Here is a 14,583-nt window from a genome sequence, read left to right as displayed (position 1 = left end):
GCTAGAGTTGAGGGAGGGGGGGGGGGGGGGGGGGGGGAGGCCCTGTGCAATTGCAGCTGGGAGAGAGGAGTGAGAATATACAACAGAAACAACTCTGCAGACCCCCAGGTCAGTGAAGAAGGAGGGGAGGAGGTGCTCCAGGCGCTGGAGCAGAGATTCCCCTGCAGCCCGTGGTGAAGACCATGGTGAGGCAGGCTGTCCCCCTGCAGCCCATGGAGGTCCATGGTGCAGCAGATATCCACCTGCAGCCCGGGGAGGACCCCACGCTGGAGCAGGTGGATGCCTGAAGGAGACTGTGACCCTGTGAGAACCCCATGCTGGAGCAGGTTTTCTGGCAGGACTTGTGACCCCATGGGGGACCCATGCTGGAGCAGTCTGTGTCTGAAGGACTGCACCCCGTGGGAGGGACCCATGCCAGAGCAGTTCGTGAAGGACTGCAGCTCATGAGAAGGACTCACACTGGAGCAGTTCATGGAGGACTGTCTCCCATGGGAGGGACCCCATGCTGGAGCAGGGGAAGAGTGTGAGGAGTCCTGCCTCTGAGGAGGAAGGAGCAGCAGAGACAACGTGTGATGAACTGACCAAAACCCTCATTCCCCATCCCCCTGCGCTGCTGGCGAGGAGGAGGTAGAGCAAATTGGGAGTAGAGTCTGGGAAGAAGGGAGGGGTGGGGGGAACATGTTTTAGGATTTAGTTTTTATTTCTCATTACCCTACTCAGATTTGATTGGTAATAAATTAAATTAATTTTCCCCAAGTCGAGTCTGTTTTGCCTGTGACAGTAATTGCTGAGTGATCTCCCTGTCCTTATTTTGACTCACAAGACTTTCATTATATTTTCTCTTCCCTGTCCTGCTGAGGAGGGGAGTGATAGAGCAGCTTTGGTGGGCACCTGGCATTCAGCCGGGGTCAACCCACTACAAGCATCTCCACAAACTGTAAAACTATTTTTTTTCAACTGAAAAATTTATTATAAAGCTCCTCAGAGGTATAAGGTGATTTATTGTATAATTTGAATCTCAGTGATGCAAAGTAATTGAATATGTTTTCTTTGATGTGAGGCAGGGTGGCTTTCAGAACTAAGAGTCAAAACCCAAGCAGAGTTCTGAGTTAGAGGCCTAATAGTGGCCTCTGTTTTTGAACCATTGCTCATCTATCACTTGTTACCAGTATGTGCACAAATGTGGTATTTGCAAAGACAGATATGATGACTTAATGTGGCCTACAATATATGTAGACACAATATATGTGGCCTACATTGCATTGTGCATGTCTGTGCATCTGTGCTATGGTATGTAGTGTGTGAAATTTAGCTCTTGTTTCTAATATTTAACCATTTCTTTCATTATGGCTGAGTTATCAAATATATGTGAGGAGAAAGGAGAATAAATGTTTTGCAATAGGTAGAATGTGAAGCTGTAATTGAAAGGATTGAAAATATTCCTTATTTGGTTATTGGCTGCCTCTAGCTATATATGTAAGATCAGCCCTCTGGGTCCATCTGAATTGCAGGAATTCTGAGAAGTGAAAGAGGGAAGTTTCTGATACATGCTTTGCTTTCAACTCTTTTTGTTGAGCTGTAAACTGACTTCTATTTGTTTTCTGGCTTGTGCCTATAATTTTCAATGTGTTGCAAGAGACAAAGTAGCTGGATGTCACACTAAGGACAATGAACATGGTAATTGATAAGTGTGGTAGAAGTCAATTGCTATGACCATCACAGATGAGATAAATATATTAAGTGCAAAAGGTCCAAAACCAGAACAGGTGTCCTAAATATGACAAAATAGGGGGAAATTGCCAAATGGTCAGCAGGTTCCAGAAGATGGGAACAGTTAAAGGCTCCTACGTACCTGCAACCATTACTGCTATTGACTTAGGAAACCTTCTGCTGTGACAAGTGACCTACACTTGGTGAGGGACTTGAGGTCAAAGTTATAAAGGTATATAAGAAAGTAAAAATAAAGATTCCTTTGTGAAGTAATAGTTTTGTCCTAGCTTCACACTTCCCAAACTTGACGAATTGTAGAATCACAAAAAAGCCTGGGTTGGAAGGGTCCTCTGGAGATCATCTGGTCCAACATCCTGTTGAAAGCAGGGCCTTAAAAGAAATAATTATCTGCTGAGGTGCTGCTGTGTGAGACAAAGCACTACTTGGGCGCCTCTGAAAATCTGGAATATAGCAAGGTGAATTTTCCTGTGCAAGGTTTTTCTGACCTATGTCTGTCTCAATCACCTGACTCCTTTTTTAAGACTTGCAAACAATAGAAGAAACCTTCTTGTTTTTGTCTTACTTTATGCACTATCAGCAGGTGGGAGGATGGTCATAAAGGGATGGAATGGACCTGAATAGCATTTAATACCTTCTGTTTTTAGAAAACTATTATAACCATTTACTTTTCTTATAATGCAAGTAGAATGGTAGCCTACAATTATATATCAGTTTTCAGAAAGTCTATCTAGAATATTTCTTCCACAAGTTAACTCTAGGACTCTAAGTGGATAATTGGGATGACATCTGTAAAAGAAACCCATTTTTTGCTGGTTTTCACTAAAATTTTATTTGGATATGGTTCCAGGTAAGGCTATAGGACCAAACTTCTAGCTAATCACTTCATAGGATCCACATACATAGGTATGAAAAGAAGAAAAAAATGTATCTTACACTGCCCATCATTCTTTGAGATAAAATAGACATAAGGATACCTTAAGCCTCTTTTTCTCTTCCTAATAGCACAGATTTTTCTCACCCATATTCTGTGCTACAAAAGATCTGAGTGGCACTAGCCAAGGCCCTTCTACACCTTATATCATCAGGAGAGCAGCACAAGTGCAAACTGGATATGTATGGGTGTCCATGCATCTGTGCTAGATGTACTTTAGTGGGTGTCACTAATGAAAACATTTCCAATTCCTGCTAATGGGTACTGTTCAAGATGGGGCAATTTTTAAAATATCTTGTTTGGGGTTTGGATATTTTTAGTGGTCTGTGACGAACCAAGGCTAGCCCAGTTGTCATCTTTTGAAGAAAATGCAAAAGACAGTTGCAAAAGCAGTTGAAGTGAATCTAAGACTGACAGATTTCACATGCCAGATGCCCAAGTCTTTGGCTCCTTCTGAGGGTAAAACAACAGTGTCTCTTTACATTCCACTAAATCTGTCCAAATGATATATTGAAATCTACAACTTGATGAGCCCTCAGACTTATAAATTAATCAGTAGATTGTCAGCTGTCCTCTCTATAATCTTAAGGCAGAATCTAAAATAAGCCTGGTGTTGTTTTTGCATGGAGGCTTTAATAACAGACATAAATATTATGTGTATGGCAAGGAAGGCTGGGAGCTCCTGAACCCTACTAGAATTCATGCCAGTAAGCCTCGATAGTGTGTCACTTGATTTACTTGAGTCCTTTCCTTGCTTTTTCCCAATTCATGAATAATATCTGTATATGGATAATAAATAATCTGGTGAGTAATAGCTGTAGCAATGTATGTTGCCTGTTGTGCCCCTTCTCCTCCCGTTGCACTATCCGGTGATTGTTTTCTTGGCTCACATGCTCTCAAGCCAAACAGAAATTTTGCACAGCATAGCATAATTCCTCCTTTATGTACTTTTCACCTAGTTCTTCCTCTGCTGAGGGAAAATAAATCAACAGCCATCTGCCGCATCCGTGCTGTGGAGCTTGCAATAAGAGGGCAACCTAATTGTACTTGCTGCTGGGCCAATGTTTGGGCTTCTGCTTTCCTCCCATAGCAGCCATCATTAATGCCAATTGATGTGTACCCTTTCCCTGTTGCTAGGTGATATGTGCCTTAAAAAAGCAGCTTCTATTGCTGCTCAGGGATTCTCTCAAATCTTGGTTCATATGACATGCAGTGAGGTTTGCAGGACCAGAACACAACTCAAAGTTCAGGGCATTTCCTTCTACTGTTCATTTGACTGTAAATCACTTAAAGATTCCAGTTTTCCTGTCTAAAGAAAGAATGACATCCTGTTCTGGTGGCAGGCAATGACAAGACATCTACTTCACAGGCTGGGTCTTGGACTTTTCCCCACACAATTTGTTGACCAGTGTCCTTCAGCATGGACTTGGCTGCAGTATCCAAGTGTTACGTTGCAAAACTGGTCTTTCACCAGCACTTGTTAGGTAAAGTGTTTTCTGAGACTCAGAGAGAAGGTCAAAGATTGGTCTGGGACTTCTACTTTCAAAAGGTACAATCTCATTGTTTATAATCTGTTTAGAAGTCCCTATCTCTCTGATATTTCAAGTCTGAGTGAGTAGAAAGACTAGATATTCTCAGGACTGTGGTCTCACTACTTCAAATTGAATTAGACTCACCAGCCACAGGTTGAAAAGTGTTGCATTTCAAGTAGCCTCATTAACTTTGTAGAGGAACAGCAACTAAGGCTCTGTCCCAACTATGAATTTATCTGATAAAAAGGATCAATTTGATTAGGGTTTTTTTCTAGGTTCCTCTAAAGATATGTGGAATGTAAGGATATCTGGTTACTCGTTATTCAGCATAAAAGCCTAAGACAAGAGACAGGAGAAGTAATAAATTAAACTCTCGGATGCCCAAACCCTGAGGAAGAGGAGATAACAAGACAGTAACAAAGAGCAGAACTCTTAGATCACTGATTGATGGGACCCTAAAGAAATCACTGAGCGCCTTGAGGAGGTTCAGCCAGAGCTCTGTAACTGGTTATCATGGACCTCATGGGAAAGAGCAAACTTACAATGGGATATTTGAGAGGGTTTGTAGGATCACATAAAACTTATTAGAGGCTATTTTAAGGGATGTGGGAAAGTGCTAAACTTATTTGGGATGTTTAGGGGAGATCCAAAGACAGTCAAAGGGAGGGATCAAGACAGATATGGGAAGAACAAGCATGGGAAAATGGAGAAGAGGGGGGATAAAAGAGGTTGGCTGCATGCAATCAAGCTGCTGTTAGCATTTTTTGTCAGGCTGTACCCTGTGCCTGATCATCACAGTGTGTCTTATGTTCTTGTTAAACTCAGTAATCGAATGTTTTCCTATTTGAGAGTGCTTTTTATTCTGTGTGCCTGTATGTGTATGATCTGCTAGCAGATTTCGAGCCACGCTAGCTGGTGAGTAGAGTGAGTGATCTGAGTGCCAGCAACTGGAGATTGAGACCGTGGGTTGAAGGGACCTGCGGGTCTGAGGGCTAGCAACTGGAGAGATGGATTGTCCGGATACCAGCTACTGAGTAGACTGAGCATCTAACGGCTGCTGATGAAGGGACCCATTTGTGTGTGTGATTCTAATGTGAATTTAAAGCTGGACTAGCTGGTGAGCAGGAGAAGAGGTGTGGGAGCCTGCTACCAAAGAGACTATAGGTTGGGACAGTGGAGGGACCAAGGGTCTGAGAGCCAGCTGCTGGAGAGACCACAAGTCTGGAACAGTCCCTGCAGGGACCTGTTTGCATGTGTTTGGGTGGGAGATCTGCTAGCAAGCCTTCAGTTTGATTAGCCTGTGAGTGAGAAGAGGATCAGCCCATTTGTATGTTTATGTCAGTCTTGTTGGTGTGTGTGTGGAGACTGTAAAGGTGCTGCTCTCTTGTCTCTTGGTAGTCAGCTGTGGCTGTATAGTGCTTGTATTTATGTGTGGTGTGTTTTTTGGGGGGATGCCTAGCCTAACCACTGGTCAGATGTGGCGTCAAGGTAATGCAGCATGTGAGGGCCAGAAGAAGGAATCCCTTAGATCCCGTAGTCCACCAGATTTGGCTTCCCTGTAACAGGTGTGAATTCAGCTTCTCTTCAAAGCTTGCTGAAAACTCAATTTTGGAGGAAGCCTAAACACACAATATTCCTCTTAGAAGGGAATCATTTTCATAAGAAATATGAAATGGAAATACGGGCTTGTAATGGAGTAGCCCTTTCTGCGTGTGCATCTGGTAGCTGTAATGTCATTCACATTAACAGAGGAATTGGGACATCTACAGGGCAGATCTTGTAGGACATTAGGGAGGGCATTATCTCAGATATAAAACCCAAGATAACTGCATTACAATGTGGCTTTGGTTAGATGTTATTCCTCTGTGGGGGTCCAAGAAGCTAGGTTTTATTTGTCGCAAATTCTTGACAAGTCGTGTTTCAGATTTATATCTAACATGACTCATAAACAACATGAAAAGTGCTTTCTCTACATTTTACTTGATTTTCTTTAGGTGCATACGACACAAAGGGTACCAGTGGCTTTGATCCTGCTCTTCTGTTTGTTATTCACATCATAGGCTTCTTTTTATTGTACCATGCTTCTTTATTCATACTATGCTTCTTTTAATTTTGCTTAAAATGCTTTCAGTTATACAGCCATTGCTCTGAAATCAGGTTTTACAACCTACAGGACATAAGTTGCACAGAAGTAAAGAGAATTATACTACACTGCCACTGAAGTAATTACTACAACAGTTACTACAATTATCATTGCCTTATACATCAAGGGTTTGTACAGAATAAATACATTATTCATAACATGAAGACAGGTTTGCATTTCAGTTCTCATATGTTTCCTTTTCATGACCTTTATTTTTGAAAACACATTGCAGCTTTTCCAAGTCTTTCAGATTCTGTCTTCATGATTTCATTCCAGTATTAACGTAACTGTTAGAATTCATGTCCCTAAGAATATCAGACAAATAAAACAAAATCTGTTATAATCAGGTAAGACAGTGAGAAAGGAATGAAAGAAACCAAATTAAATAAAAAAGAATCTTGGCTTCTGACATATCAGTTATCTTTCCTGGCCTGAACTTCTACTTTATGCAAGTCAAGAGTAGCCAACTGAAACTTGGTTCCAAGACAAATGGACAGTTCAGATAAAGCAGCATATATGATAAGAAGGACTGTTATTGAAGAGATGGTTTAAATTATTCTTAGTAATGGGCAGGAAATATTTTTCCTATCCTGAAAAAATTTCAGAGACGTTCAAAAAATTATTCATCTTAACTTGGAATGAAAAATCAAAATCTCGAACATTGTCTCAATAAGACAATCTGCAAAAAAAAAAAAAGTTTGGATGAGAAAAAAACACCAGCATTTTCAAAATGCTGCAATTCACCTTAGAATTTTGTCTTTTTTTAAACTCTAATTTACATAAGTTTAGAAAATGGAAGAGTAATTTTTTAGGTAATCTTGTTTGATCATTTTATAGGGCTGAAATGGGATATTTTAATGATCTGAACCTTTTTCACCAAAGCTTTAAACTTTTCAAAATGAAACCTGATCTAAAAAGTGTTGTCAAACTTAATCTTGTCATATGAACTTTTTCAGCTTTGGCTATTTGGCATCTTCTCATTAGAAAAGGTTTCATAAAGAGATTCTCTACTAGTTCTTGTGATGAGACTTTTGATTTGATGACCTACAAATCTTTCTTTTGGCAAACTGGACTCATATTGAAATGCTTAGGGAATATCCCTTAAGGAAGTCTGATTGTATGTGATCATTGCTAACCTGTGATTTAATATGCATTTTAATATATGGCTTGAACACTTACATAGTATTACCTGGTTCATATTCCTGAATGTCTTGAGACAGATTGACAGACAGTGACTTCCCAAATCTCTGTGGCAAATTTAGAAGTGATTGACTGGAACTTTTAATAAGGGGAGATCTCCCAAGCCTGTGTGATACCTTTGGAGCATGCCTAAGTATGTTCTCTCCAAAAGCTCTCCCAAATCTCAAAGGCAAATTAGCAATTGGTTTAATGCTTCTTTCTTCTGGATAATTTCTTCCGAATCTAAGAGGTAAATTAGCAACTGAATTTGGCATCTTGTTTACTGTAGGAGGGTTCATTTTAATGATATTTTTTGATCCCCAGTCTTTCATTTCTTCAAAATTGAGACTCCTCTGCTTTTCTTCCAAGATATTATCTTTAATCTAAAGAAAAATAATAAAAAAAAGGATACTATCATTTTATAGGGCATTACTCCAGGTATTAATCTTACAAAGTATTCATTTTCATATCTCCTTAGAAAGCTGCTAGGTAACACTCTTTTTTGGATATCTAATGCTTTTTAGCTGTATTTGCTAAACTTCATTGTAATGTGAGCTACTTCATATGTAATACTTCACATGCAGACATTGCCCTGCTTACCTTTTCAGTACACTGACCACAAGAGCATATCTCCATATCAGTATCCACAACTGATCAAATGGTGTCAGCTGGAAATATTTCTGGGCATAGGTGTTGGTACCTGTGCCATCAGTTAAGTGTGGAAAAGAGTCATTGTCAGGTCCACATTTGCTAATATCACCAACTGAAGTTGTCTGGAGGGGAAGATGTTGACCATATTTAGTGACTTGACACAGACCTAGCCTCTTACTCATCTGGTCTGGATGAACAGGAGGATGGGCCAAGCTACCTGAAGGTGTAGCTCATTTCTTCCTAAGCATTGGGTGGATGCTTTTGACCCAGTATCCTGCTGGGCTAACAGCCAGGGAAATGAATGGAAAGCATTTGGGTCAAGTCCACATCATGCCTGTTCTGGCCTTGCAGCATAGAGATTGCACTGAGCTTTAAGTTGCTTTCGTCCTCCACTAGTCCACAAGATGCATTAGGAGCTCCTGCGCTCCTAATTTTTATGCAGCCAGCACAAAATCTACCTTCTGTGTCTGTGCTGGCATACAATGAAGAACTGAGCCTGGTATATTACCTGTCTCATGATGTAAAGGACAGCTGTTGTGTGAAAAATAGCTATATCAACATGACCCTTTCTTATACGGCAGTGTTCCTTCCCTGGGCATATTGAAAGTCACTTATTTTTGTGACAAAAATAAGGTTCCAAGGCTTAACAGCAAATAGGTACAAATATGTTTTTTAATTTCAGTTAAAGACACAAATGCTACTAATCCTCATTTCAGTTCCTTGTCCCTATTTGGGAGCTTCTCCAGCTACTGGGAGAGAAGGGGAATGAACCATTCTAGTTCATACTCCATGATTAAAACATTGAATAAACTATCCCTCTGATTGCACCTGCACACCCCTTCTGAAGTATATAAAAGTCAGTGAGCTGAAGACCAGAGGATTTCACTAGCATAATTAAAGTTGTATTTTGGTTTGAAGAATCTTTATTACACCAGTGGTGATGAGTCAAAAAGAGGTTGGCTTTCATTTCCCAGGGAGTATTTGCAGGGCAGACAAGAAAAATAATATAGATGAACTGTGCAAATTTCATTTGGCATCTATTGAGACATAATAAATGTGCAACCCTGCAAAGATATTTTTATAGTCAATTTCCAGAGTAGAATTTTAAGACCATTAACTATATTAGATTTATAATGTTCTCTGTTTATCATTATTCTTTAAGTATTACAAGCATGCCTTTATTAATTTTGGATTAATAATGTATCTGTTATATTATGTGCATAAAATGCCTGACAGGAATGTTAATTGAGGCCCCACTGTGTAAGTAAGAAACATTTCAGAAAAAGTCTGAACCTAATCGCAAGGCTGTATTGCAAGAAAATTGAAACATGAATCGATTTACAGAGTATGTGTGTCCGAGCATATGAATTTCCTGAAAATTCTTTCAACAAGCTTTTTTCATGCTGCTCATGCTCTAAGGCTGAATATACTGTGCAATGAGGTTAGGAGAGCCTTTGCCAAAAAATTCAAAGTGCTCAGGATCTGACCCACAGTTCCCCCAAATAACGTCATAGTAATACAGATCTTACCTCGTAATATTTATCACCATAGTCTTCCGTGCTCTGCAGACTGGACTTAATCGGTTCATCTAGGCACATACTATTCGATGTTAGAAAGACCTCTGTCACTAAAGCAAATAGAATAAACTCCTTTATTGAAATGACTTTCATTTTTCTCAAATTAAGCTTACTTAGAGAGCTCAGAATCTGTACAGATAAGAAAACTGCCATCATTTTATATGATCAGAAAACAAAAAGATTTTGTTCCCTATGACATCAGTCTCAAAAGCTTCGATCCTTAATATTAATTAGGGAAGTAATTTGAATATATTTGAAGAATGTTGGGAATTTCTTTTGTGAACCTTTTTAACCAACATAGCTTCTTGTTAGGGACACGCTGACTTTACAAATATTTTCTTCTGGTGAAATATGTCTTAATTAGCTAAATTTGAGAGCCATAACACTAGGGACTTAAAACAGCCACAATGTTCCATCACCAGATGACAAAACCACCTTGTTTCTTTCTTTTGTATCAGTGTCCTCAGAAGGACTATGAAAGGAAGCTTTCTCCATGTATGTATTCTTCTGCTTAAATGATCCTTTTGGACCTTATAATGCTTGTTTATAGTTATGTACAACTAGGGACATTTGGCCCATTGAAATCAAGTGCTGTCTGTTGAAGTTGTTGATCAGGTCATAAGAGTTGTTATGCATCAATGAGATCTATTGACGTACATAGTATCTATGCTCTAAATTGAACATGTTAATTTGCATTCAGACTGAATTAGGAACATGCTTTTAAAACCATACCCATCAGTTAAATTTTTAGAAATTTCAAAGGTTATGTTACATCTATATTCTGAGGGCCAAATTTCCAACAGCAGTTTTTAAAAAGTTGTCTGCCACTTGGCCGCACATGGTGAAAGCACTGGACTTCCCATGCATGTTCTGTCCCAGAAGGGGATTCAGGCTGCGCACTAAATGTGTCCTTAAAGTGCACATTGAATTAGTTGCTAGATAGGCTGGTGAGCTAGGCTGCCATAAGAAAAGCATATTGTATTGTTCTTCCATCTGTTATTCTTAAATTCTTGAAATGATTGCTTAAATCTCATATGTTAATACTTAAAATCAGCCACATAAGGACAAAATCTGATTGCTTATGGTAAATACTCACACTGGGAAATTTGACTCATAGAAGCTATTTTGCAATTCAACACCAGAGTTGTAAAATGTCTGTTCCATCACAGCACTGGCAAAGTTGTCCTGAGAGAGCATGTTTTATGCTGTGGGCAGCATAGATAGTATGGACTGTTTATCTGTTGACAGTACGTTACTGTGTTTACTGCACTGTGAAGCTGAAGGATTGGCAAGTAACCTCATTTTAGAATTAAGTTGGCTGTTTTTATGGGTTTAAAGCTGTGTGGCATGCATGGAGTTATTTCTGCCTTAGATTCTCCGAAACTGAGATCTTGAAGGCACTAAGCGGCTATGTATTAGACCTAACAAGATACTCAAACCTCCTTTTGGACTCATAAGAACCACAGGTTGTGTGTTAGAAACTGCTCTAACATGAATGCTACTCTAACTTGACCAAGATAACAGGAAACACTAAACCTATCACCTAAATTGTTTACCAGAGCCACTTAAAGTGAAAAAAAGAAGAAAAATAAATTCCAACAAATGATCTCCTTAGGAGAAATAACAGCTTCTTCTTTCCCTCTCCCACACTTTAATCCTTATCCAATAGCAGGAGGAGCAGCAAGCCCCTGTCCTCCAAGCTCAGACCATCTTGTCCCCATTCCCCATAGATACATGGTTCCTGTCTCCCCCAACTCCTATAATTACTGGGGATCACCTAGGGTAGGAGGACAGTGTGTTGGGAGGTGTCTCCTTGAAGGTGACAAAGGTAAGTAATTTTAGAGGGAATGTGAACCTTCTCGAGGAGAGGATGACATGAGGGGGCTGGGGAGATGTTGCACAATGCCTACTACCAGATTCTCATACTTTCTAGTGAATCCTCTGGCATATCGCTGTGAGAGTGGCAAACAGTGGACTAGACAGGCAATGTGCATTATCTTGCCTGGTAATTCCTGTGCAATACCACTCTTCTAGCCCGGCTTCAATGCCAGCCCACCTGCCATCATTCCCCATGTTCATTCCAGGTAAATGGTGTACCTGCATCAGAGAGGTGCTTTTCCATGAGCTCTCTGAACTGTGGGGGATGACTTCAGGGATCAAGAGTAATCCCATCCCTGAGATAAGGACCGCTGCACTTTTGGACACCAAAGGATTGGTCTGCCATGCTAGCCTGTCCTCTGGCGGGGCTCAGACTAAGGGGTTAACCATACAAGAGTGCTGACCTGGGAGCCAGATGTAGAGGTAACATCTGGAAGCACACCTACGTGGGGAGAGCTGGGCGGGGGTGGTGGTGGTGGTGTCTACCCAGATGGCTTGCTACCGGTACCTGAGGTGAACCTGCCTGGCACAGTGTGTGTGGGGAAGTGCCTACCTTCCCAGGGGAGAGGGAAATCCCATTGACAGAGCTGGAAGTGAAAAGGGAACAGTTTCTTCTCAGGTGAACTTCCCCAGGTGGAAAGGGTGTGAAAGATTCTGCTCATTTTTTATGTGACAGGAGACCATCAAATTGTTAAAATATATGAGAATGGTATTAGTAAGCTATTTAGGAGCCCCTGTGAGAAAAGTATGCATTTTAATCACTGGCCTTTGTGTGCCGCTTTCCCTTGTTGTTGTCTACACTATTTACATTCGTTTCCTCTTTGTTTCTTTGCTGTGTGTAATCCTTCTGGCCCTGGCTGACAGCAGAAAACGCTAGGTTCAAAGATCCGGTGCTTCCTTCAGAAGACTGCTGGAAAAAGTGACATATGATGGGAATAAGTACAGTTCTGCATAGTCTCAAGGGGCAATGCTTACCCTTTGCATTCTCTGAGACTGTTCTACAAGATGTTGTTTTAGAGTGGGATGTGGTATGTGGGGAAGGAAAAGATAGTGGACCAGTAATGATTCATGAAGCGTAGTTGTATGTGCATACATAAACAAATGTATGTAGAAAGTAAGAAAGCATCATCTGTCCTAGAGTGCCTTGGTATTAGTCCTTCTCTCAGAGTAGGTGACTTCTCTTTTGTTTGAAGATAATAAATATTCTTGGCAGGGAAATGGAGTTTTGGGGATACCAAAATTTTGGTATTTGCAAATCTCGGCCAAATTCTTGGGAAAACAAAGGGAATAGAATGTCAATGGAGAAGACCTCTCTAAAAGGAGCCCATGTCCTCTTAGTGCTCTGGCAGGTCAGGGGCAGCAATTGTCTCTTTTCACTGAGGGCTGAGTGTGGGTTCCTGACTCTATGGAGCCTCATGTCAGGGGCTTCCATCTGTGGGAACAGATGGATTTTCCAAGTTCCTTTTCTTTATGGTAACAATAAAGACAACAATGAATGCAATTCATGCGCTAATATCTACCTAACATGTGGTCATTTACCATTGAGCTTTCCTGTTACCTAGCTGCTGGCTTATGAACCTCTCTTGACCAGTGGTCTTTCAATTAACTGTGTGAAGATATTTGCTTTCTAAATTAAATGGAATTGGCAAGATGCAAAAACTCTCCTGCATTGTTTGGCACAAATACAAATTCTGTGTTCCCTGAACAGAATAGGAAGATGTATTGCTGTTGTCTAAGCCGCATCAGGCTTTCTTAACATTCACTTTGTCTCCTATGTATGTTGATTTTCTAATCAACATAAAGTGAAGTTTTCAGGTGTTTTGCATGCCAGGCAGTCAGGGAGTTGTATGTCCCTGTACTTTCTTATGGATTAATTTGCCTTTGATAGCTCTACAGCAGGAACTCTTTGGAAATTTCAAGTCAAGCAGTTATGATGATTGTTCATGATCTTTCCTGAGGAAGGACTTGTCAGACCCTAGTGCTCAAGTACCAGAATGGATAATGTGAGCACTCTTCATCAATGTGACTGCAAATTCTGCTGTGTTTAGACCATCTTCAGTATCAGCATAAGCTGGCCCACCTGACTTCAAACTGAGGCAGCTGGGGCATCCTGGCATGATCTATTAAAATTATTTATTTGCAGAGGGAAGACATATTTGTTGGTGGCAAGAAACAGTGTTGGAGAAGAGGGCTCTCTATTCTTGAATTGCTCCAGCTTGATCCACAAAGGGTCTGATTAAGGCATATGGAGGGGAGCAGGCTCTGAGTATTGTTGAAAACAACTTTTGAGTTCCTAGACTTTTGTCCCACACCTGTTTTATCTTCCAATCTTACATCACTCATCAGCCAAGGTATTCAGAGGACTTGACCATAACTGAACTTCCGTTTTGAAAATTCCCCAGTTAAATAGGAGTGAGTCCTCCCATCTACATGTGAAACAAGCCTTACAGGCAGGGCCAATTTTAAGAGTTTTTCTACAGGTGCATGCTACAAACTAAGACAAGGTAGTGCTTGCTTCTTTTTTTCTCTTCATTTAGTGTAGGTAGACACAGGAAAGATCATTTATTTTTGTGCTTGGTGGTACAACAGTAAGGTGGATCTGATCTGTGATGACTTACTGCAGTGACTTGATGTATATCTACTTTAAAAATTTGGCATTAAAATGTAATTAGTAGTAATGGCAAAAGTAGCTCAATTTCATAAGCAACTCAAGGCACAGTAAGTTATTTGATTCCAGTGAAAGAACAAGTTTTAATATTGCTCTTTCTTTATATAAGAATATTCTGATAAATCCTTATCCATTATTAACAACATATTGTCTGAAAATTGCATGTTATATGACTCATGCCACCAATAAGCATCTGCGCATTTCCATAACGATAAATCATTCATAATATATTCATTTTGTCATTATGTATTATATGACCTATTCTATGGCTCATTTTAAAGTAAGAAGATTTA

At 40.2% G+C, this 14,583-nt stretch overlaps 1 protein-coding gene across 1 annotated transcript; it reads right to left on the bottom strand.

Annotated features, from left to right (window-relative positions):
• Positions 1–6,172: 6,172 nt before the first annotated feature.
• Positions 6,173–9,871, bottom strand: NPVF (neuropeptide VF precursor). Its single transcript, XM_010577588.1, has 3 exons — positions 9,697–9,871; positions 7,527–7,899; positions 6,173–6,642 (listed from the first exon to the last, which is right to left on the bottom strand). The coding sequence occupies exons 1-3, from the start codon at positions 9,835–9,837 to the stop codon at positions 6,635–6,637; spliced, it is 522 nt and encodes a 173-aa protein (XP_010575890.1). The 5' UTR covers positions 9,838–9,871; the 3' UTR covers positions 6,173–6,634.
• Between the last annotated feature and the right edge of the window lie 4,712 nt (positions 9,872–14,583).

The sequence above is a fragment of the Haliaeetus leucocephalus genome, unplaced genomic scaffold (genome assembly GCF_000737465.1).
Source record: "Haliaeetus leucocephalus isolate CR32 unplaced genomic scaffold, Haliaeetus_leucocephalus-4.0 Scaffold566, whole genome shotgun sequence".
NCBI lineage: Eukaryota > Metazoa > Chordata > Aves > Accipitriformes > Accipitridae > Haliaeetus > Haliaeetus leucocephalus.
The sequence above is the reverse complement of the archived record's forward strand: the minus strand, read 5'-3'. Positions and strand labels throughout refer to the sequence as shown.